The following is a 20873-nucleotide window of genomic DNA, read 5'->3' as shown; positions in this document are numbered from 1 at the left end:
GATCTCCCAAGGGTAACTCTGAATCCTCGATGGCGACTACAATATTCTGACGCGCCTGGCACGCCTGACAAGTAAATCGTTTTTAACAAAGAGGAGGTCTCCCAGGCATGGAAGGTCGGTACTCGGAAGGACGCGAAGGATTATGTGAACAAGCATCGTCGCTCGTACAGTTGCAGCTGGAAGCGGAAACGTGCTCCCGTGAACGGATTATCCGTGCCAGGGTTTGTGTGTGGGGGTGTCCGGCTTTGGCAGAGACGTATGCGCTGACGACGAGGCGACCGTTGGAACAGGCGCCCCGCTGCAAGGTCATTCCAGTGGCACCTTTCGTGACGCTGAGTCAAAACTCACTAAAGACAGACAACACGAAAACAGCAACAGCGCTCGGAGTGAAACCGTCTTTCATGGTTGCAGCTGGAAACGCGGCGCCTGTGTGCATTACCGGATTAGGCCAATACCCGACCAAGTTGTTATATCTCTTCCTGCATTCGTGCGCGCCGTTGTTATGTTTTGGCTGCTCGTCGCCACCTTGGGCCAAGGACGCCTTCCCGAACAAGGGGGCCCCTTGTTCGGGAATGCCACTTCATCTGCCGGCGTCTTATTCATTTCTGCGCTCAAACTTCCGTTATGAGCAAAATTAGCACTAGATTTCGAAAGTAGTTAGTAATTTGAGTAGAAGTTACCTGAAAAAAGTAGTTAAATAAAACTACTAATTACCCAAATCAAGTTGTAATTGAAAGTTACCAAGCTACTCGAAAAAGTAGTTAAACTACAGTAGTTTGAGTAGAGTAGTTGAACTACTCTGGTTCGGGGTGATGTGCTCGTGCTTTTAACTTCTTCTTTTTTTTTACTGCACGAAGGATAGCAAGCTTTGGGCAGGATTCTAGAGCGTAGAAAATGGCGGCAATGCTTGTTGCGCAGTGATGGCTCGACCAACCCGTACAATGACAGATTTTCCGCGAGCACCCGGTTGCCTTCGCGATGCACGACGACTGTTTCTGACGACGATACCGCTTGTCGAAAAGCACCGCGTGATCGCAGTGTGACCATCTGCGCGACGATAGACGGCGACGATGAGAGGATGACCGTCGAGCAGCAGCAGACTAATTGAATCGCAGTGATATTTATCGCAGCGGGGAACTACAAGGGCGCGGTCGCCATCGATGATCACATAGCTAATGCCCAGTGGATAATGATCAGAGCCGTGACGGCCGCCGCGGGTGTCGCTGTCAACCGGCTGGGAAGAGACGGTTGGGTCGACAAAATCCCGGACCGAGGCAGCTGAGGCATGTGTGAAAGAAGGCTTTCGTCGCCACCACGACAAGCACACCGATGTCGTGGGGTGCGTTGCCTGAATCTAGAATCTAACTGAACCTTCGTCATCATCATCATCTGAAGGAGACCGTCACTGTTCTGAAGGACTCCAACACTTTGCCGCAAACACCACTTTGCCATTAACAACTTGGTGGTAAGTTGACGTTAAAACTTCAGGGTTTCTACCGCTTCGAAGTTAGTGCACGCTTAGTACCTATGTCTTCAGTTTACGACGTGTTGCGGTTTGTGGCTACTGTCAATCACGCAATAAAATCTGGATGGGTTGCTGACGGCATTTTATTGTATCAATTAGATGTTTACCTTTTCACACCAAGCTTCTGGAATTGCATGTCAGTCATTGGACAGTCATAAGAAACACTTTTCGATGCCCTGCTATGGACTACGAACAGGTGTGTCCTAAAATGAATCGTTAGTTGTTTAGACAGCAGGAGCTTAGTTTGACAGAGTATGGTAACATTGTTACCCACTGTAGACAAGAAATTTAGGCAGTGCAATCTTGTAGATGTTTGTCATCTCCGTGATTAAGAAAAGCAATAAAGGTACAATTGTCCTACATTCAACACACGTGTGTTTAATGTAAAAGTTATTATACCAATTAAATAAATTGTCGTTTCAAAAGTGACAGTAACTCATTAAAATGAAAGAGTAGTGTGAGCTGGATTTTCGAAATTTGCCCGTGTTGCAGAGCAAATACGCACAGTTGACTTATCACCATCAAGCATAAACGATAAGCGGAAGCAGAGTAGATGTGTGAAGGAAAAGCGAGCATATATGTACTAAAGAAAGAACTGCTACGTAACGTGAAGAATGTCAGCAACTATCTTGCCATTGTGGTACGAGCTCAGTGGCTATGCACATGCTTCTGGCAGCCTGTGAATGTAGGTCGATTCCGTTATAGTATCATCCAGTGGCGAAGCCAGGGGGGGGGGGGGGGGGGGAGGGGGCGGCTTATGGAGCTTCGGCCCCCCCCCCCCCCAATCTGGCGGGCACTAGAATATACACACAAATCCCCCCCCCCCCCCCCGCACCGCACCCCAAGTCATGAACATCCCAGCCACCTCAACCCCCCTCCCCCTCACCCCTCAAAAGTTTCAGGCTACGCCACTACTATCAACAGCACTCAAATAGATAGTCAACATTATCAAGATAAGCAAAATTTTCTTTATTTTATGCACCATATAGGCAGTGTTTCTGTCTCTATATGCATGCAGGCAAAGCACACACTGTAGAAAACAATTGTGTGAAGACTGCGTTCACAATGCGGTCCCCGTCAAACTTTCAAGGCGTTAACGAATTCCACAAATTAAATTTTCAACAAAACGCGTTAGTTTTGCAAAACGCTGGCAAACTTACGTTGCGTTTTACATCATTCACCTTTGTCGTCTGATGAATCAGCAGTCAGCACTACACAAACCTCAATGAGCTTGTCGTTTGTTTTCCTGCCGTTGGGGCGATCGCTGGCGGTCTTGGCGGCGGCACAATTCTTTCTCAGACCGTTGGCTGCTGCCTCCGTGCTCGCGGAAGCGTTGTTCACTTTGTGTCAAGGTGAGGTTTTGAATCTTCACGCATGGCAACACTGAATGAAGGTCTATTACCATATTCATAATCTCAGCAAGGCGACCGTACGAGCCACAACAACAACACCACTTTCAAGCTTCAACCAAGTGTTATATCGGAGACATTGAACGCCAGGTCACTGTGCTCTTCGACCCGGTCCTGCCGCCGAATTGGCTGATCTAACAGCACGAAAGCATTCGTGTGCGCGTTGATCAAGTGACCGATCGCATGTCAAACCCCAGCCGCGGTCGATCCGACGAGCATCGCGGTCCTGTTCTTTCGAGTTTCTCTCGCCAAGTGTACGGTTGTCGAGTTAAAACAATGCAAATAGTCCCGTGCATTCTTGTTCTTACGTCATTTTGTCGTCATATCCCGAACTCGAAAAATGACTGTTAGCGGCAAACAGAGGCTTTCTAGTTTCACGAACGTTCCCATGGCAAATAGCGTTGAATCGTCACGCGCAATGCGGCCAATAGGATAGCGAGGTACTATCGGGAAAAAATTAAATGCGAACAGAGGACCGCGTGGCTCGCCGTACAGGCTGCGCCGCCTGGAAGTGAGCCTAGGAGCGAGGGTGCGTGGCCTACTCCGACGTGTTCACGCCCCTCCCTCTGCGCTCCCCAAGCTTCAGCAAAGTCCTTAAGCTTTTCAGTAAATCTAGAATTTATATCCGGAATTCCTTCACAAACCTGCTAAAGATCATGACCACCGAGAAACACTATACGTGAAGAATATTTTATTTTAGCTGAAAAAAAAGATACCGGTGGCCTACAAGCCGGCCGTGTCGCGGCAGTCGCCTATTGTTCGCCGCGACCTGGCGGTAGCCTCCGCAGGAGCATCGGGCAGCAATGGCGACGAACAGTACGGCGGACAGTGTCCCCGTCGTGATTACGACGGAATTTAAGGCAGTTACGAGTTCGGAAAGTTCCTTCGGAAGCCGGTGCCGCCGGCTCAGAATCATTGCGAAGTAATAGCAACGAACAGTACAAAGGACAGTGGGCGACTAAGAATCCGGAAAGCTTCTTCGGTAGCCGGTGCAGAATCATCGGGGGGAAGCAGTGGCGATTAGTAGCACAGCGGACAGTGTTTCCGGGGTGATTACGACGGGGTTTAAGGCGGTTACGAATCCAGGAAGCTTCTTCCGTGGTGCCAATATGACGAAGAGAAAACTGTTTCATGAATCTGGCCGCGTGTGCGACGTGAAGGAGGTCCGTTTCGACGGACAAGTAGATGTCACGGAGCGCCGTACTCTGCAAACAAAATTAAACGCGCCCGCAAAAAAAAAAATTTGTTGGCGTTGAGTGGACTGCGGTAATTATGTACGTTTATTTCTGAATCAGCTTGACAATAACTGGGCGATTTTTTTTCGCGCCGTTCCGCGATTCTCTTTACTATCTTCCTGTAGGCTGATGGAAACATCCAACGGTAGGCTTAGGAGGGCAACCGCATTTCCCTTCTCGATTCCGGTGAAGTATTTGCTGCATACTTTAGAGTTTGCCGTCGGTGTCGATGCTATTCCATCGTCGCTACAAGAGAAAAAAAGATAATTGTATTATTCGTCAGCAGCTTAAACAAAGCGCGAACTGGAAGGTAAGAAACACTACTAACCTGTATGGACGCAGAAGTCGTACCCAGGTCGCGCAGTACTCCGCCTCGTACGGCTTCGAAGGGACGATGTAGTACTTCGTGCCGTGCGCGATCTTGCCGACCACGCAGCAATTGTTGCGGCTTTCTTGGTGCGGAATAGCCATCTCAGAAATTACAGCGCTAACCCACTACAACGCACAACCAACGCAGCGACTGGCAGATGATGCCCGATGCAACGGACCCGTTTGCCGCTAGGGGCGCCCTGGTCGGGGCTTGAATTAGATCTGCACGGTTCCAATGGCGCGTTCACACTGGAAGCGGATCCGCGTTCGCGAAGCGGATCCGCGCGTTCTCAACCGCAAAGCGGTTAGGATCGAGCGGTTGGAGCGCGTTTTTGCCAACCGCTTCGGGACCGATTTCCACCAACCGCTTTGACGAACCGCAAAGCGGCAACCAATCACAACGCGACGCTGACGTGACGTCAGTGACTTTCGAAACAAGATGGCACCTGTCGCTGGTGAGGCGTCCAAGGCGCTGTAGTCCTAGCGCTGTAGTCTTAGCTTTCGACAAATCAACGGAGAAACTTGATGTTCACGTCCGTCACTTGAATCCGCCGCGAAACGAATTGACTCGGTAATTTTAACGGGCCTTGCACCGGTGATTTGGTTCGGGTAAGAGTTTGTTGATTATTCCGGGTGCCACAGCCCATGCTTGCCTGCCTTGTTAATCTCTGCCTGTAGAACGTCGGAGCCTGCCCCTGATCGACCGAATTGTAAGCTTTTCTACCAACTAGGATAGCCGCGTGAACTATTGAAAGCTTTCGCCACCGTGCATAACCACCACGAGGGCCGACAGAGACGTCGTCAGCTTGATTGCGTAGCCAACGCACTACCGCGGAGGGGGCAGAATACCGCAAACTCGACCTGTAACGTTTACTACTAATAAAATAAATAAAGGGAACCTACTCAAGGAATAAAGTGTACGTACCAGACAATACAGAGGTAATCCATAAGGCGTTTATTTGAGCTTAATGTCAAACAAACAGTAGTCTCGATCGATGAGCGAGTGACGAGAGGAGAGTCCGCCACCAACGAAGCCACGACCGACTAGCACCGAACACATTCCCCCGCACTACGGTCCACCCCACCGCTCACAACTTTGAAAATGATAAGAGCGAACAACAACGAGGGGGAAAAAGTGGCCCTCTATCCCGAAAACAAGGTCAGATATTCATGCGAGAAGGGTCCACTTCGAAGAAAAGGTCGGGGGCATCCTGTTCTGAGTCAGCAAGGCGCGCCTAGCTGGACTTTGCTTGTGGGCGAAGTCGAGGGAATCACAGGCGAGTTTGGCGGGCCCATGCTTCTTTTTTCGCTCCTTGAACTCGTGATGCGCGCGAACATCCCGAAGAAAAATATTCCGAGTGCCAAAATAGCAAAACTTTGGCTTTGGATCTTGAATTAAAGTGGATTTTGGATTGTAAAACAGGGTTGCCAAACGCAAGTCTCAAAAGATCACGCGTGATCGCCGAGAAACCGCCAACCGCCTCTCGGTGTGTCTGAACGGGGTCGCTCGCGAACCGCATCCGCAACCGCTTCGCGAACGCGGATCCGCTTCCAGTGTGAATGCGCCATAAGTGCGCTGAAAGCTAGCACCGCTATCTTTGCTTGCTCAGCGCGTGCGGTGCAAAGAAGCTCGCCGCACTCGCCGAGCAAGCAAAGATAGCGGTGACAGCTTTCAGCGCACTGAGAGGCGCACTGCCGAAGCTGGGTGAGCGCCAATCGAGGGGCGTGAACACATCGAAGTAGGCTACGCACAAGCGTTTCGGGGCAGTAAAACTGGAAACGCCGATTGGCTGAAAAAAAATGACGTCACTTCCGGTTTTGTTGATTTTTAGATAACGTTTTAAAGTAAAAATATATAAAAAGGTACTTTTCTTGTTTTAGTTTGTTTTTACTTTTTTTTTTTTATTTTCCTTGCTTGATTTTTTAATTTTGGCTGGTACGGTTCCGTTCTGTTCCGCCTTGGCGCCCTTGGCCGCGGGGGCAATGTTTTTGTTTTCGTTCTACGTTCAGGTGTTGGGTGGCGACGTATTAACCGTCGATAACCAGCTGAAGCAGCTCAAGTTCTCGAGTGGAACGAGGTTGACCGTGCGCAGTGGCAGCCGTTGACAACAAAAACAATGTATGCACTCAGCTTCGCCGGATGAGTCCCGGCGTCGATCGCGAACCGCCAGAGCCGCCAAATACCTCTCGTACATCTCCAAGAACACCAAGAACAGGAGGTATTCATAAAGGTGAGTGTTCACCGCACTTTAGTGCTTCAGTTCCGTTTGGAGTCGTTTGACATAATTTAGTCCGGTGCGTCCGGGATCAAAGGCGCTACCAGAAATGGCGGGAATGGTCGGTCGGTGCTGAATGCTGATGCCATCCAAGCGGATTTGAATTGGGTTTCGTGCGCTCAACGTGTCGATTTGTTTCTTGAGCTGCCTTTACCAACCGCTCGCCCGAAATCGTTCGGTAGAACATGCGGACGTGACGGCTAGCAGAGCCCTCCGCAAAGGCTTAGGAGCGCGCTCACAATTTTGGAAGCTTCCGTATGACCGCAAGTGCTCAATAAGTCGCTATAGCAATGATTGCATGCCATCGACACAGACTTCGATCCAGTTTTTCAACGAGACAGGAAGGCCCAACGAAGCAAGCGTAGAATCTGATGCTTCGCCTGTCACTGTCTGCGCGGGAACACGCCGAGAGGCGCTTAAACGAGCTGCCAGGGCGTAATTAAAAAAAAAAAAAAAATCTAACGCAGGTCTGAACCACGCGAGGATTGTCTCGAAGCATGGTAGCCTCAACAGACGCTTGCCGCCACACGCGAAGAGAAAGCAGGAGGCCCGAAGTTTGAATGTGAAGGTAAAACGTGCTTTAATAATAATGATCTTTATCTACACGTTCCTTTGTATGACTAAGGTGATCGTGCTGAGACACAATATAGCAGCGATTGCTCTCGAACAAAGGACAGGACAGCAGAAAGGCAATGAGAGGCAGGGAGATAACTGACCTCTCTGTTGTAAAACATTTTTCAGAGGAGGTGCGAAGAGCTGGCCCTCACTTTTTCAAGGCAGCCGCAGAACACTACGAGCCCCGAATCACTGCCGCGGCTGACTCACGCGGATGCTGTGCTGCACCCTGCACTGCACATGGTTCGAAGCACACTTCAGGGGACCAGTGCATGCCCCTGATGCATCGTCGCGGTATGTTTTGTACTGCTTTTCCTAGCGGTGCACTGAGCAGTCCAATCTTGAAGGGAGCACGCGAGTGTGTAGCCAGTGCTCCATGCAGCGAGGACCGCAAGCACCCGCGGAAGCTTGGAGCACACGCAGTGACGCCAGCAGCCGTGCACGCTGGCGTCGTCTGCTACTGTACCGTCCTTTCGTTCGGTGCGCAGAAAAAAAAAGGAGTGACCACTCTGTTAAAAGTCTGATGGTGAAGGCATCCTTTACAGAAGCACTGTATGGCTCTCTGCACGCTAGAATGGGGGCTGTCGTTGATGCTCGCAGAGGCGTCGCCCACAACTTAGCAGACGACCAAAGTCCTGAGCAGGTGACTAATTGTTTCATTGTTCTTTGGTAGGGAAAGGTAGATAATGTGCTTCTACTCCCAGCTTTGTTTTTTTTTTTTTTTATCACCATTTAGTATGTTACCATCAAAACAGCATCCTGGTGTTCACATAAATATGTGTTAACAATACCTATCGTCAAATATGTGACCTAAAGAGCCAACTGCGGCCGAGGATATCTTTTAAGTGTTCTTTTTCTCACAAAGATCCCTGGCATTGACTTTTTAGCCACGTACCTTGAGTCCAGAAAAACAATGTGCTTCAGCTAAATGGTATTCACACAAAATACATCCTGACAAGCTGCTTTCACTCTCGAGCCTCGAAGAAATTTTGCAGTTTGATTTGAACTATGTTGCAGGTTAAGGAGGTAGGGTCAGGGAAAAGAAGGTGGGAGAGGAGGAAGCGGGCACAATGCTGGTCAAACCCTCTCCCTTCGCCCGCGTTGCATCCATCTCGTCCTCTCCCACCTTCCTTTTTCTTCCCCTACCTTCTTGAGTTGTCACCGACCATATAAAAGGCATGCATTGATATCACTTGTTCGTTTTGTGGCCATGGCGCCAGCAAGGTTTGAGAAACGTATCCTGCTTCACAGGAATTCAGCCCTCAACATGGAGAAACTATTGGCAGTGCTGCTGTAATGTCTTTGTCCTCGTCTTTTGCAGCCATCTAAAAAAGAGAAATATAATACTAGGAACACAGAGCAACGTCACGCGCCAGTACATAGTGTACTACGAAGGGCAGGTAAATTGACTGCGGAACACGATTTTCTCAATGTCCTCACGGTTCTTTCAGCCAAGTACATACAGATAAGACGATTACCATTAGAAATGTTGAACGCCAATCCGAAATGTTTTTTGGCGGTGTGCCGAGCAAAAGGACATTGCAGCAACAGAAAACATGTGCCATCCTCCGCCTTTGGTGCTTCTGTGTCTGCGCCGAGCTTCCGCAGCCACCAACAGTCAACGCTGCATGGACTGCCCGCCATGCTTTCATGCGTTCCATGTATGATTGGCACGGCATGTGGATGTGTCATGCAAGTGACATCAGCGCTGTTGGCAGTGCCATGCTGGTTGAGCTTTGCTAGGCTCTGACCATTGACAAGCTGTTTTATGCAATAATCGCTCTTGGAAGTCCCCAAACTGTTTTTAGCAATTCAAGTGTCAGATTTTTTTTTAGCTATGGTTATACAGGTTTTCTTTTTTAACATTTACAGATTTCAAAGAAAAAGTGAAAGTTATGACAGTTATAAGTTATACGGCCAGGCGGACATTAGATTCATGGAAGAATGCAGCTAAAAGTCCGTGTAGACCATGTGTATCATGCTTCTCTGCAGCGCAGCTACATACTTGCGTAGGACCACCCCCATGAAGTGGGGTGGGGGGGCTGCATGCGTGTGTTGGGTAGCCCCTCTTGGTTTTACAACTCTACCCTGTTGTAAAATTTTAGATTTTAATGCGAACAAGTTGATAACAAAAAAGAACTTGGTCAACATTGATCTTACAACTAGAGATGTAAAAGGAACAAAAATAGAGAACAGCAAAATGTGGAAGAAGACATCTCGCTTCTTTCATTTTCATTTGACTAAGTGACATTGGTCGGCGACTGTAAGACGTTTAATCACAATAGTTATACACCACAGGTTCCGGGGATCATGGCATCGATGAGCTCGCTTTCGCCTTGTCCAAGGTAGCAGCGGAACACTACGGGCAGGCCCGGAGTCACCGCACCGGCTGGCTCACGGGCGTCGTCCTGTACTCTGCACGGCACTGCGTGTGGCTTAACCGGCCAAGCAGAGGGTCACTGCATGACCTTTATGAGGCGTCGCTAGCCATTGTAAGTATATTTTGGACGCTCGTGTCAGGGGATGTACTTTTGTGTTCTACAACAGAACATGTTTGGTGGCGGTTCAGTCTTGCCAATTCAGCCATTTCGAAACATAATTTTGTGGCGACTTGGCTTAGGTTTTCTGGCTCGGCCGTCTTTTGCACCAGTGTCTAGGCTCGGCGTAAGCCTCTTTGTTCTTTATTGTCAAGGCTAGTGTAATTTTTGCTACGCCGTCGAAGCAACTTCTGCATGCGAACAAGATGCAAGACGAAGCTACATGCTCGTGCACAGTGCATGACCACATGTGAAAACTAATAGAGAGTTTGTTTCGCTGCAATCGTGCCCATGCGCACCCACTCGCAACATGAAGTGAGTTTGTTTCGCCGCCGGCACTCCACACGTGCATGCGCTCGCTGCGCCCTGAGAATTAAGTGTGTACCTGAATGCACTCCCGTCATGCATCACTTAGGCAGGGAACAAGAGCAGATGACTGGTTTGTCCACCATGCGGGACAGTAGAACTGCAGAAAAAGTGAACTTTCTGCTAAAAAAATGACGTCCCACGAGCAACAAAATCGGACACGAGCTTGAATTGTGTGTCTGCTATTCTATAAAGCAAGCAATCCACAACCTGTGCTTAACTTGCAAGTTTTCAGTCATTTTGTTGCTGTACAGACGTCCATATACACCGGTGGATAAAGAAAGGTTTAGAACGAACATCAGCCACTGCGAGATATCTCTCACCATGTGTGCGGGGCTAAAGAGTTGGGACGTTAGTTGACAAAGCTTGCCCGGCAGAAACCTGCGACGCGTCCAATCGGGAGCCGAGAAAGCTAAACTATTTTTACCCGAGGCTTGGATAAAATCACAGTGTTTAATAAGGAGCCATGGAATTTATTTTGGGTGGGATAAATTAATTTAGATTCGTATTTTGCTAATACAGTTGAACCTTTCAAGAACGAAATTCTCGCGGCAACGAAGAAATCTGGCGGCCCCAGCGAACGTCCATAGGGTTCAATGCATTTGCACCCTCTCAACAGCAAAGAGTTTTAAAAAGCAGTCCCGCATTAACGAAAGTTTGAGGTAGTGATCTGCCATAGAGTTATTCAATGTGTCTACCAAGTTGGCATTTTCAAATTCCCTGAGTTTTTCAGGTTTCCTCTGAGTACTTTTGTGAAATTCCCTGAGTGACACAGAACTTTGTTTTAGGTCAAGATGGGCGGACACCATGTCGCCACATGCTGTCGCTCTCTAAAAAGCATGTCATAAAATAAAATAACAACACAATACAGTTTTGATGATAGCGAGTAACTTTTATTAGATTTAAAAAGAAAACAGAACGAAGTGGTTAGTAAAATTGATAGCGAATAAAGTATAAAAAAAGGTAAACTGAGGTTTACGTGACCCCCCCAGGTCTGGTCATGTGACCTCGGGGGGGGGGGGGGGGTGTCATGACCTGACGGCGACGCCGCTCAAGCCGGAAACGGGAGCAATAACGGGGAAAGGAAAGGGTAAACAAACATAAGGCGTTCAAAGTGCGATTGCTCAACCCTTGTTGTCAAAACACTCCACCTAACAAAATCTTTTTTTTTTTTTTTTTTTTTATTTTGGGGCTAAGGAGTCGCACAGTGACAGCGGTGTTTGCACGCGACCGTTCCAACAGCGGGCACTCCCTGCCCTCCCCACGCGCGCAGGTGCCCTTCCCCTTGCTTTTGCCATCCTCCACTTCTTTTGTTTTTATTGGTTGCTTTTTTTATTTTTTATACAATTGCTTTTTCGCTGCGCATCCCCGCGTGCGCGTATGCTGGGTTGGCGCAGAGCCGTATATGTAGAGAGTTTGGCCATTCGTTGGGAAGTATAGGAGACAAATGAAGCGGCGCCATTGGCCGAAAGCGGGGTGGGCGTGTTCCAGGGCGTCTTCAGAAATTCGAATGTGACCAACCAGAAGCCGGAAATAATACCCTGGCGGTGGTCGCAAGAAACAAACCTGATAACTGCATTGGAGTAACTCTCGATGGCTGAAAATATGGTACACGTGATGTTTCAATCACACTCATCTGAAATGATGGTGGAAGAGTGCGACTAGCGGAAAGATCGACATAATCCTTAAGCCAAACGCCGAGCGCCGGGAATCTGCTGTCAGAGCGGTCAAACTCTGTCCGCGCAAAACAGAGTTGAGTGGCGCATTCGTTTCTTACATCTTTCTGCATGATCATGATGAAACAACACATGCACCCTATTTTTAACCACAAAGAGTTACTACACTTCACTCTTACGCACTTATTAAAACCATATACGAACATAGACCTTCGATGCCTTCGATGATCGATCGGCTCAGAATTGTTTCTCGCTACCACCGCTAGGGGATTCTTTTCGGCTTCTGGTTGGTCAAGAGAGCATGCCAAGCCCTCTTTCCGAGTCTGCCGCACGCCCTGGCTCTGCCCGCGCCTCCCATTGACCAAACTCTCTACATATACGGCTCTGGGTTGGCGGTCTGCCAGCCTTGCAACCCGAGCTGTGTGCTCCCTGCCGGCGCAATCCAACCTATAGGGAGAAGCGAAGAACGGCCTTCGTTCGCTACATCGAGTGTCCCCTCCATGGGAGTTATGGGCATTCGATACAGAAAAACAATGCAATTTTCTAGGGGATGTTTGGACTGTTTCATATAAACAATAATTCGATATACGGGTGTGATATAACCGGGTTCGACAGTATGTATGTTTGGCTGTCTCCCTTAATTTCCAGATACCTTCGTTCGTTTGGCACGTATATCCCCGATGCTAGAAAGCGCCGACGTTGTGTTCGCGCTGAGAGTGTCCGACAGTGCACATAAATACACGTGCGAAGCCGTTTTTGCACAGTTTTTTTTTTCCCCATAGAAATGCATTACCGGAAGTCAATTTTCGACTGGTTGCTGTCTGCTTCAACTTGCGTCGGCACACTAGCACCACTTGAACCTCTAGCGTACATTACAATAACCCTACGCGATCTGCAACATTTTTTCGTCAAATGAGCCAGTTTGGAACCCAGAATTGTGAAAAATGGAGCAGTACACTCGTCCGACAAGTTGGGCACATACGTTTCCGACAAGCATCGGCGCGGCCATTGCTGTTTACATTCGGTCAAATAATGATGACAATGGCAACTAGATGCTTTTTTTTGGGGGTTGGTGAAAACAGCGTTTTGCTAGCCCATCTGTTGGCAACTACCTAGGTACGTGACGACACCGCCTGCTGCTATTTCGCCGTCCGCCGCGTGCACGCCGAGATCGCTCGCGCCTTGTTTACTACCTTTCGTTTGGCCTGTCGGAAAGATGCCGCCTCCCATTAAAAAGTTTAAGTTTTTTGCACTTCAGGAGAACTCTGCGATCACTGCCAAAGCCAGAAAGAAGTCTGATATTACAGAGGAGTTCAGTATCCTTTGTTTCTCGCTTTCTACGATTCTGAAATCCAAGGACAGCATCATGAAAAGTAATAGGTGTGCTTAGTTGTCCATTTCTGCAGCAGCGAAATTCTTGCGAGAACGAAAAACGTTTCCTTCCCCCGCGGTTTGGTTATTACGGGTGTGATGATGTGACTTAATGTGGAAAAGAAGTGCAAGTCAACCCATGGATCGGCCTGGAGGGAGAAACGAAGAAGAGAGATTTTGGAGTGCGTGCTCAGAGGGCGTGAAAAGGACTGGCCGGGAGATTGTGCAGAGAGCGGAACGACACGATCGGCCAGGGCAATCGGCGGCCTCCTACTGTCTGACCAGCAGCCTGTTCCAGCGAGGGCAGCGAATAGAAACCTACGCTGCCCCCGGCTTCCTACAGCGGGAGCGCTTGGTGCGGTAACTCTGGGGCCGCTGACGGAAGCCAACCGCTCCCGCTCCTGACTTCCAGCCACAACCGTGGGCCGACAACGACAGCACAAGACACACTGCTGCACAGGGACTCAAAGACATGGTGACTGATGCGTTTTCCTTTCTTTAACTAAGTTTTCTTTTTTTGTATAAGCATATGAACCCTTTGATTTTTTTTTGTAAATACAAGTTTTCATGAAAAACGAAGGACATTGTATTTTGTCAATTATTAACCACAAAGAACCCTGTGACAACGGGGTTCAACTGTAACATATTGTTCAGTGGGCCGAGAGTCAAAAGTCTGCTTTTCGGTACGAAAATTCGAAAACATGACGGACTATTTTGTACTTCCTTTCCCTCAAAAGCTTTCCGCATTTTCAGTGCGACACATCCGTGGTACCCAAAGCATGTGAGCCGGCCCTAGCTCACATGTTAGACTCGACCACTGTGTCACCATTGGCGACGAGATGTTTTGGTGGTTTCATCTCGCGGACGCCTTCCTGTAGCGGTGCTGGTAGGATCGAGCAGACGACGCGCTACGTCAAAGCGCCGAGTGGCTAATTAGTTCGCCTCTATGTCGATTAAAAATGGATTATTAACCCTTTGCAGTCAGATACTCTGACCAACTTAAAGGGCAACTCCGGCCAAAACTCAAAATGAAATAAATTACTGGTATCGTTGTAGACACACAAAATACGACCTCAGCCAAAATATTACGTCCGTGGGACGCCGCATTCTCAACTAATGCCGATAATAAAAATGTGACCTGCCGCAAGCCGCTGCTTCTTAGCGGGCGGCCAGCGGGTTGGCGATCGCTAAAGCAACATTGCGCCGTGACGTCAGTATCGTTCTCTTTTCCTCCGGCCCGGGCGTTGCGCGGAGTGCGTTTCTTCGAGCCGCTACCACCGGTACTTCGGCTTGTGATTGGCGTGTTTAGCCGTTGATTTTATCTGTAGCCCATGTAGCTTCGCTATAGCCTTTTGTTTATCTGCTTGTGAGGACTCCAAGACTCGTTTTAGCGAGCAACTTGGTGCGCCCAAGACTGCCCAGCTGTTCCTCAAAAGATGCCGAGTACAACTTGTAGCGCTGTGGGCTGCTCAAACAACCCGCTGTGCAACATGGAGGTGCTTTTTCACTAGTTTCCAACGGACCAAAAACTGGAGAAGGTGTGGGTGAACGCTGTTCGACGAGTAGACTTTGGACTTCGGCTTTTAAGCGCCCGAGGAAAAAAAAAAGAACGAAAAAACAGACATGTACAGCCCAGCACACATGTGTTGGGGTGCCGCAGCCCGCGCCGGAGAACCTCAAAGCTTCGTGTCTGGGACTGTCCCGCAGCGCGAAAGCGAGGGGGCCCTCAGGGCGTCACCCATTCCTCCGTATCCTTTCATCCTCCTCCTCAAGAGCTGCGCTCTAATCCGGCGTTACAGGGAATCGTAAACGGCTTTTTTTTTTTTTTTTTTTTTTAAGTTTTGAATATTGCTTATTTTACTGTAGGTAGATGTGGGAGTTGTTTACGAAAATATTTTTGGAGACCGCAGAAGCAGACCACACGAGTCACCCCCCTCGCCCAAGTGAGGGGTGACCTGCAGTCTGTTTGGAAAGATACTGTGTCTGTAGCTTTGATACAAAGATATCTTTCAAAGATACTTTGAAAGATACTGTGTCTGTAGCTGGCTTCAGTTGCTGCGTTCGAATGTGCATCTATTGACATTTGGTGACCGTAGCAGTCAATTTATTGTGCAGGAGGAGACTGGTGGGGCGAGATCAGGAGCACACTTGGGCTCTCTTGCAGTACTTTTCAATGCGGCCACAGAACATGAACATAGGGTTCTAAATAAGGACTGAACGCAGATGGCCGTTACTCTCTGGCGCCTATTATTTTGACAAGCGTTCCATGAAAGGCACTTTTTTTTTTTCTCACCTGGAACATAGGGTTGAAGTATCAAACCGCCCGTGATGTTGCGAGCGAAATAGGATATCACCAGAACATCTCGGTGCTAATAATCGCAGGGAAGATGAGAAATGCAGGGCATGTCTTATAGCTCAGCCTCCAGCGAGCACTCATCGCCTTTCCTCATGCTTTGGCTGTGCGTGCATTCTTGAGGTTTGCAAGATGCCTAAGCATTGCTGAATGGAATGCGAACGGCTGGGTGTGTCTTACAAATGTCCCGCCTCTACGCGTTGCCGAAGGTAGGAAGCTCTCTTGCTGGAGGCAGGGCAACTGAGGCTTCTCATAGCCATTCTCATCTTGTGAGGGACTTAGTCATTAAACCATTTTAAAAGTGGCAGTGCTACACCATACAATAAAGGTTTTTACAAAAGCAATTTGTAATTGATCTTGTCAGAAGCTAGTTATCAATAGAAAGAAAAAATATCAACTTGCTTCAGTGAGAAAAACGGATGGTGCCTTGTATTCAAGTTTACAAAAACATTTCTACTGACAACCTAAAAAAATTCCATTGAATGGTGCTGTTTTTAACTGGAGTAAAGAGACCCATGTCTGTGTACAACTATCTATAGTCCGTTGCAACCTAAGGGCGAGGGTAAGATGGGCCGGGGAGGAGGAAGCAGACGGAATGCTGGAGAAGAGAGGGGGAAACCTCCTTCTCTCTTTAGTGTTCCGCCTGCTTCCTCCTCCCCAACCCGTCTTACCCTCGCCCTTCGTTCTTAGGTTGCAACTGACTATAGACTCTTTCAAAGCTTATATTAAAGACCCAGGCAGTGACTGTCTACCCTAGATATATCACCATCGTCCTTCACTGGTGCTATGAGACCTCTTCCACAACAATGAAAAATCACAACTTCTCGGAGATGAAATGCATGCTTTAAAGGGGCCCTGCAAGGGCTTTTTGACTGGTTTTTCATTTGCACCGAACCTGAGCGCACTGAACGTAGTCAGTGCAACTTAATTAAACTTTTCTTTTCTCGAATTTCGCTTTATTTTAAAAGTTATAGGCAAATTAAAATTACAAGAACAAGCAAAACATAACCTTTTTCATGACGTCCTTGGTCGCTCGAGTGGCCATGAACTAGAAGAGGGCTAAGTGAGCTCAGCGAGCGCTCCGTGTCAACAGCTCGAGAGGGCGCCATATAGCATGTTCTGGAAAGGCTGTAGAAGCGGGCAGCCAGGGGGCTCGCATTGCATTTGCTGCACGATTAAACACTAATTCGGCATGACACTTCATTGGTCACAAACGACAGCAAACACGGGGTAAAGATCAGTTCAGAACGGGAGCCACTTCGCACTGCCATACCGCCAAAGGGCCAAACCGCAAGCCAAAGCTGCTCGCCGAAGGCCTTTGAAATGCTCGGAACCGGTCGGATTTTCGACTGCAGCGCCGCCGCATACACCCGAGACCTTTCTACGCTTGCCCTCGTCATTGCCTGATCCCACTACACCTTTCTAGTATGCGCCGCCTTTTCCACCGCTTGGGTGGCGGGTATGTCGAAGGGTCGTTTCTTGTTTCCGTACTTTATAAACTGCATTTGTTTCTTTTCTGGTCTAAAATACTGAACAAAAACTACTTTCACAAATAATTGAAACGGTTCTTTTAGCTTTTAGCGGCTCCGACCACTAGTAAGCCCAGGACCAAAGACGTCGCATTTCGCGCGCTTTCAGCAATGCGGGTCGCCCTTGTAGGTAAAGGAGGTTTCTGCGTCGGCCGGTTAAAATATGACGCACTGACATTTAGTTACTTTCTCCGTGCCCGCTGGCTTGCCTGAACGCCAAGAGACGTGGAAACCGCAAAAAAGGTAGACGCTTAAATATGGTTGCAGGGCCCCTTTAATGAAGGGGCAAACAAATCAGTGCAGCCCTTAAAATAAAGCAAGATATAAAATCTGCACTCGCAGAACAGCCGGGCTTTAATTTCTTTATTGCTTTTAACATTTCGGTGTTAACTTGTTTGATTGCTGCAATCTTGTTAGTCAATATTACTAAAAAAAAAAAGATGTGCTTGCATTGACCAAAGTGTGAACATTGTTCACACTCTAACAATCTCCAGTCCTGCTTGGCAACGGTAGCAATACATGTACCAACGTTCTCAGATCTAGGTCAGTTGACAAACTTCGGAAAACGCCCGACGCCTTTTTGCAGTGTGTCCGCTCAGTGGCGTCTGCCGCAGTATCAGCCTGCCCTTTGGACAGATCCAGTGGAACGTTGGATGCACATTACCTGCAGTGGAAAGTGATTTTTTTTTTGTTGTTGTTGTTGTTGTTCTTATAGTAAACTTAAGGCCTGCACAATACTTAAAACAGAAAGAGCGTTGTTCAAAAAGCGTTTTTCGTTGACCGCAAAGGAATTGGCACTAGGAATGCTATCCGCCCTTACCTGCTTGTGCACCGGCAACAGAGAAAAACTGGTTTAGAGTGCAGCTCTTAGGTGCCCATTTCCACGCTTCATTGCGTCGCCGTCTGCATGATCACCTTGCTGAATTTAGTGAGAAATTGAATTTGTGTTGAGGTCACGCAATGTCAATTTTTCTGCTAAATCTAGCTGAGGAACTGAATTTGTTTGTGAGTGACGTGGCATGAAGTCATGTGCCATTTAGCAGGGTTGTTTCCTCAACACCAATTCAGTTTCCCCGCTAAATATAGCGGGGAAACTGAATTGGTGTTGAGGTTCTGTGACATCAATTTCCCCACAAGATTTAGAGAGGAAACTTAAACCGCTAAATTTAGCGGGGAAATTCTTGCTAAATTTAGCAGGAAATTTAGCGAAAATTGCCTGCTAAATGGGAGGGGAAGGAGAGGGTATGGAGGGATAGGAGAGGCATAACCTCCCCTCCTCCTACTCAAGCGTTGCGCTCTAATTTCATGTTACAAAGAATTGTAAACGTCTCAATTTTTTTTTTTTTTTTTTACTGCTGCTCTTTTATGGAGCTTGTCAACCGACAGATCTAAGAAAGTTGATGTGTACGGCCCGAGCAGAGGCATCTATTTTTCCAAGCACAAGTTTTGAAACCCCCTTTTTTATTGAATTCTTTCAAGAAGACACTCCGTTTAGAGGAAATGGCAACGAATCTCCTTTTAGCAAATTTGTTTTTAGAAAAACAAAATTCACCGAACTTGACTGCTTGCTCTAGCATTTGCTTGTCCTGCCTTGGCTGATGGCAAAGCCGAGCCAGTCAGTCAGTGAGTCGCTCGCTTGGGCGGCCAGCATATTCAGAGCATGATCGACAAGTTTTTATGCATGCCACATCCCTGCTGTTTTCGCAAGAATAATTTTACATTTTGCCTGGTTTACAGCCCAAGAGAGGAGAGTGGGTGCTCAAGCATAGGTCAACATGCCTCAGTGCATCATGCTCTAGTCTTTAGCATCTTCCAGACTTGCTTATGTTAATCGAATGGATTCACTAAACGGTGCTCCTTTGCAACTGATTGTTGTAGGCTGCACCTACAACAAGCAGTTGTAAGTGCAGTACATTCTATTAGCATAAAATAAAGGCACACAGCCAAATCACCTCAATGATGCCTAGCAAGTGGCGAAATAAACTTCCCTTTAACAAAGCATGTGTAGCTACCGAGACATCACATTATTCAGAGTGCAGATGCAGAGTAGCTTTCTTTTGGCCTTTGCATCATCTTCCATTGTCCAGGCACAAGCGGCACTGCCGAAAAAGACCAATAAATAAATATTCAACACGGTGTATTATTCACTTTTGTACCTGCAACATTACCGTATCACAAGAGCGAATGACATTTTAGCGAACGGCGACATTTGAGCGAATGGTCGTTTTAGCGAATAACGGGGGCGCGCGTTAACCCATCCGTCGCGCTGCGCTTTACGCCGCTTCGCGGCGACAGTCTGCGGCAACTCATTACAAAAATATGAACTCATTTGGCCCACCCGAAAACGCCGCTTCGCGGCGTCCGACTATTCGCTAAAGTGTCGTTCGATGAAACGTGGGCGTTCGCTAAAACGTCATTCGATCAAGTGAGTGCCTCCCCCGTCCTATATAGATAGTCGACAGCTGCCCCGGCAACTTTCCGGACATGCGGAATCAAAACATCTCATCAACACAAGTGCTATTCGCCACTGCCGTAAGTTGAAGAATACTTTTCAAAAAAATAAAAGTGCATCTTTCAACGCAGTGTCTAGCGTAACCTTACCCCAAGATTTCGAGTTACATCTAAGGTACCCAATATGAAAAATAAAGTTTGGTCCGACGTAACCTAATATGAAAATTAAAGCTATGACAAACAGAACCCAAAATAAAAGTTAGTTACGTCCTATGTAACCTACGCAATGTAAGTTTCGCTTTACGGCCGATGCACGACATAAATACAAAAATGTCATGACTTACTACTGCATAACATCCGATGCAGCATTCATTAGTCAGTTAAAATCTCAACTCTATCCGCACCTCCAGCTTTGTTGAGGGGGCTGGAGTGTTCCTCGCACATTGAAGCTGCTGAAGCTGGGCATCCCCTCCTCTAAAACAATTTACTCGATTGTAGGTACTGGAAACAGAAAATGAACCAGTGTGTGATGGGTTTGGGAGGGAAATAAACGTGGACAAAAGGCAACCAAGCAATTTAGAAGAGACTAGACCCGCCGAGCTAACGTTCTGTACGAACAATCTGAACCTTATATACTAGTTCTTGTACAAATACAAGATACCCACGATATTCCGCGATAAGTAGCCACCAAAATTAACATACCAATTAGGCAGCTCTGTTCGTAAGTCACGCAAGTCGCCGAACTCTCCTCGCAGAACGTTCGCGAAACAAAAACGGCCATCTTGGAAAAATCAAAATAGTGATGGTGATAGCGATGGGGCTTCTATAAAAACTCAGAGAACAAATGTAATCCCTTTATCCGATATATAAAAGAAAAAAAAAAACTTATGGAAAACATTTACCCTAGCAAAAACTTCTTAAAATAATGGTAAAGTTTAAAATAAAGATCTAAAGTTTAAACATTTAGTTATGTTAAAATACACTTGGTAAAGTCTATAAATCTTGTTTCAGTAATTAAATGCAAACAGAACACAGACTTCGTAACCCTTCTTGCTGATAGCCTTTCCTTGCAAGCGTGAATGGTCAAAAGCCGATGCCATGATAGGCAGAAATACTGCGTAGATAGCACGCTTAGAGTGTCCAGAAAAAATTAATGGGGGA

The 20873-nt window shown here is 47.6% G+C and overlaps 1 protein-coding gene and 1 long non-coding RNA gene across 7 annotated transcripts; one reads left to right on the top strand and one right to left on the bottom strand.

Moving 5' to 3' along the window:
• Nucleotides 1-6451: 6451 nt before the first annotated feature.
• On the top strand, nucleotides 6452-19067 carry LOC121832957. Of its 6 annotated transcripts, XM_042287633.1 has the most exons (5): nucleotides 6470-6769; nucleotides 7282-7382; nucleotides 7549-7723; nucleotides 9728-9921; nucleotides 18999-19067. In XM_042287633.1, the coding sequence occupies exons 1-5, from the start codon at nucleotides 6679-6681 to the stop codon at nucleotides 19065-19067; spliced, it is 630 nt and encodes a 209-aa protein (XP_042143567.1). In that variant the 5' UTR covers nucleotides 6470-6678. The 6 variants fall into 6 exon arrangements, 3 of the variants coding, with proteins under 3 accessions (XP_042143567.1, XP_042143563.1, XP_042143565.1); XR_006076932.1 differs by lacking the exon at nucleotides 18999-19067 and having other exon boundaries at nucleotides 7556-7723; nucleotides 9728-11506; XM_042287629.1 differs by lacking the exon at nucleotides 18999-19067 and having other exon boundaries at nucleotides 9728-11350.
• Nucleotides 17610-20698, bottom strand: LOC121833927. The gene is made up of 3 exons (XR_006076938.1): nucleotides 20415-20698; nucleotides 18082-19360; nucleotides 17610-17925 (listed from the first exon to the last, which is right to left on the bottom strand). It is a non-coding gene; the product is annotated as an uncharacterized LOC121833927 (long non-coding RNA).
• Between the last annotated feature and the right edge of the window lie 175 nt (nucleotides 20699-20873).

This window comes from Ixodes scapularis, unplaced genomic scaffold (genome assembly GCF_016920785.2).
Source record: "Ixodes scapularis isolate PalLabHiFi unplaced genomic scaffold, ASM1692078v2 PGA_scaffold10__122_contigs__length_95168666, whole genome shotgun sequence".
NCBI classification, from domain to species: domain Eukaryota; kingdom Metazoa; phylum Arthropoda; class Arachnida; order Ixodida; family Ixodidae; genus Ixodes; species Ixodes scapularis.
Note: the sequence above shows the minus strand (reverse complement) of the source record. Positions and strands in the feature narration are given on the sequence as shown.

Bases quoted from the DNA above. Each gene is read 5' to 3' on its own strand.
- LOC121832957 (XM_042287629.1), top strand. From the start codon at position 6,679: ATGAGTCCCGGCGTCGATCGCGAACCGCCAGAGCCGCCAAATACCTCT. The intron at 6,770-7,281 runs GTGAGTGTTCAC...AATCTAACGCAG, and splicing joins AACAGGAGGTATTCATAAAG to GTCTGAACCACGCGAGGATT. The intron at 7,724-9,727 runs GTATGTTTTGTA...TATACACCACAG, and splicing joins GCCCCTGATGCATCGTCGCG to GTTCCGGGGATCATGGCATC.